Source organism: Montipora foliosa, chromosome 7 (genome assembly GCF_036669935.1).
Source record: "Montipora foliosa isolate CH-2021 chromosome 7, ASM3666993v2, whole genome shotgun sequence".
NCBI lineage: Eukaryota > Metazoa > Cnidaria > Anthozoa > Scleractinia > Acroporidae > Montipora > Montipora foliosa.
Genome location: NC_090875.1, coordinates 22,979,880 through 22,983,468, shown reverse-complemented (window position 1 = coordinate 22,983,468; position 3,589 = coordinate 22,979,880). Strand labels below are relative to the sequence as shown.

The window sequence follows — 3,589 nt, the reverse complement described above, 5'->3', positions numbered from 1 at the left end:
AAGATTGCGACAACGAAAAGTGTTTGAGAAGCTGGAGAATGGGAATTGTGTCGTTTTCTACCGCCTGAGTTCGCAAACTTCACTGATTTTTCAGTTGGCGCTAAGGTCAAAATACGGCTTTCAAATCCATTGCTATTGCAATTTTCTCCTCATACTTCGCTAATGTAAGAGCAAGTAAAATTCCTCAAGATCAATTGAAAGTACTGCTGAGTTTATTGCTGGCAAAACGAGGGGGCCGATGAGGTCGACTGAGAGCTAAAGCAGCCGAAGATTTCGTTGATGATTCGCTGGTTGAATTTAAACTCACATTGATCATTTAACCACAAACTCAAGCTCGTATCATCTGGAAACTTTGCACAGACGTTTTAAGCATTGTTGTGTAATTTCTGTTTTCTTAAAATCAGTGTTTTTGGGATGTCTAATGCTATTTCCCCGCAACTATTAACTTCGCATAAATTATATTTTTAATTTACGTCACAGACACAATCTATCGCTCACGCGTCCAGCCGTCTCTTCTCGGGGAGGATACCCGAACTCGAGTGAGCGGCGGAAATCGAGCCTCCTGGGTGTTGGCTCGACTGAAAACTGAGTTTCCTGTTTATATGCGTCATCTTTTTGGCGAAACGAAGAATTAATAGACTTGGGTTTGGAATGACGTCAAAGCGAAAAATTTATGCCTTCTTTAACTTTTGTAGTAGGCGAAACTCTAATCCGGCTAATGTCCAATCTTTAAGCCCGTTAGGCCCGTTTCAAACGTCGAACTTTTCATGTGCCGAATCTAATGCAAATGTGAAAAATCCTTTAATTTGTTTTCGCTCATTTGCATTAGATTCGGCACTTGAAAAGTTCGACGTTTGAAACGGGCCTAAGTTATTCTAATTTTTGTTGACAAAATCTCTTAACACCATTCAGTTGTCAGATACTGGGCAGTAACTTTGCATTGAATAGTGTTATTTATTACACTTAACAAAAAAGGATCATGCATCAGAAAGTAAGGTCGAAGCTTCTTCATTTGGGAATAGTATTCTTCAAAGGCGCCATTTGGCCATGAAAGTTGGATCATCCCTGGCTAGAAAAACAGGGTTTACAAATAACAGGGGCACCCAACGAGAATATAGTTCAAAACCACTTAGATATAGCATCTTTAGACGCATCTTAGTATTTAAACGTTAGATATAGGCATATTTTTATCCCCTAACCATTTTTCCTCTGTTCGGATTTCCTAGCTGAAAGTCTAGTGATCCGAAAATTATAGGGATCAAAACTTACCTTTTCGTAAATTTCAGCCAAAAAATTGCTCCCGAAAATTCTGGGTGACATTTTTAGGGTAAAAATCCGTTAAAAATTGGGCAATTATACCATTTTTTGGAAGTTCGAAAATCCTAGGACAGGCGGGCAAGCAAGAAGTTTTACAACAAATGTTCCAAAAATTCTAGATCTCAAATCGTCTTCCGAACAGATATTTTCCGAAAATTGACGTTGGGTGCCCCTGAAATAACAACAATAAACGTTCATCGTTTTCGTTGCACTTTTGCATACATATTGACCTGACAGTAGTTAACTAAATACTATTTGTTTATTAAATAACATAATTAAGCGGTTTGACGGCATTTCTATCGTGTTGCAGACCTTCGTTTTTCATTTAACCTCAAGCTAAGCTTATATCGTGATTTACATCGTTCCTGTCTGGTGGTCACTGCCTTTTTTGAAACAGGTTACTGTTACGAAAACGCTTCACCGTTTTGAAACCAAATTTCAATGGCCAGCTGGAAACTTAAAGTGAACAATTGCTTTGTTCCCCAGAACATCATTTAAAGTAAAATGTTCAAATCCGTCTTTTTCGGAAGGTAAAACACCCTTTACTTTACTGTCGGCATGTTCAATACTCAAAACAAACTTTGCTTTCTGTGCTACCGCTTTCCAAAGGGTACAATTTCCGTTTCTATCGCGCAAAAATTCCCTACTTATCTCGTTACAGCAGTACGACATTAAAATAACGTCGACTTTGTCCATGTTGTTGAAAAATGACTCGTTAACCTCTCGGTTTTCAAACTGGAAACCTAATTCAAGCAAGTACTTCATCCAGCCCATCTCTGCATCATATCCCGTATAAGTCGGTGGCTGTTTCCATCTCGAGCTGTAAGGAAACGATTCAGCTAAAAACGCTTTTAATCCGCAAAGATCTGAGCCAGGTCCACATCCCAGGCTGGCAACAGTGGTAAGTTTCTTAAAGAACCACAAAGGAACGTACCCTTCGTCTACAACTTTTTCTATCGCCTTTTTGGTCAGACTTAACCGAGCGTTAAATAACTGCAGCGTGTAGTAAGCCTTGAAGTTCTGGTTGGCGAAACACATCGATCTCCAACTCCAGGCATTCTTGACTCCCTGAATATACAAAATTTTGCCTTCGCTCTTGTTAGTCAGCTGTAACTCGGCAATTGTTTCTATAAGTTCTGTGGCGCTTGGGTGCTTTTCTTCATCCTCAATTATCATGTTTTTCTTCTTAACAATCGCCATGTTTGCCTACGTTTGCCTACAAAGTTAACGCAAGCATCCAACGAAAATGCGGAGGAATATTTATCGGACAAAAAGACAAAAACGAATCAGTCTTTTGAGTGATCCTGATTTCTCTGATGTCCTCTAGCTTCTAAAAAGTTTCGTTTCTTTTCATTCCTGTCATATGCTTCCGCTCCACTGCATCCACAACGCTCCAAACCTAAAGCTTCCAAAATGAAGTAACATATTCTGACATGTTGACAGCTCTCATCACTAATATCAGTTTCGGTGCATCCATATATTAACGTATATAATCGATATTGCCCTGGGGGAAGCAATGGTGTAGTATCGAGAAGTTAGTTGCCACCTTTTCTGATAGATAAATATTGGCACTTCTTTCAACCTAAAATTTTTCTCATACAGCGCGAAATTTTGAGACATCAGATGAGTCGCAGAGTAATTAGCACACCTGGTAATACGTGAGCCCCTTTTATCTGTCATCTGTAACAAGTAATTAATATTAATCAGTATACGGTAATCAAACGGATGGGTAACGGCATAAACAATCAACGTGGTCCAATTTAAGCAGATCGGCAAGGAATAGAAGAGGAAATGGAAATTAAAGAGAGCCACAGTTTCTACACAGTAAAAACTTAGTTGTCATCGTTTTTTAAACACGGAAATTCCAATTTTTGGTTAAATCTGATGATGTCAACTGAGATCTTTTGCAAAAAAAACATAATCTTGACTTCTACCAGCTCAGGAAATCCACATTCAAGCGACCCAGCATGTGTTTTTTGCATTTTTATTCTCCCAGCTGTAACGCCTCAATATCAAAAAGGAAGTGCGACAGCACCCCGATTTAGAAAAAAATGTGACAAGAAGTCACATTAGGGCCAATATTTGGGATGCTGGAAGTCTGCGTGTTTGTCGTTGCGAAAAGATGATGCAATTGAAATGAGAAAAGGAACGAATTTTGTAAAGTACAGAAATAAAATCAGGGAAAAAAGTCAACAAAATGGATTATTGTAATCATTGAATTTTAGACATGGTCCACTTGTGGCATCCCTTGGTTCAGGAATATTTAATTAAA

At 38.7% G+C, this 3,589-nt stretch overlaps 1 protein-coding gene across 1 annotated transcript; it reads right to left on the bottom strand.

Moving 5' to 3' along the window:
* Positions 1-920: 920 nt before the first annotated feature.
* LOC138010454 (uncharacterized) lies at positions 921-2,963 on the bottom strand. Its single transcript, XM_068857421.1, has one exon. The coding sequence runs from the start codon at positions 2,515-2,517 to the stop codon at positions 1,756-1,758; it is 762 nt and encodes a 253-aa protein (XP_068713522.1). The 5' UTR covers positions 2,518-2,963; the 3' UTR covers positions 921-1,755.
* Positions 2,964-3,589: the final 626 nt, after the last annotated feature.

What these genes read in the sequence shown, in the direction of transcription:
- LOC138010454 (XM_068857421.1), bottom strand. Translation starts at nt 2,517, where the DNA reads ATGGCGATTGTTAAGAAGAAAAACATGATAATTGAGGATGAAGAAAAG.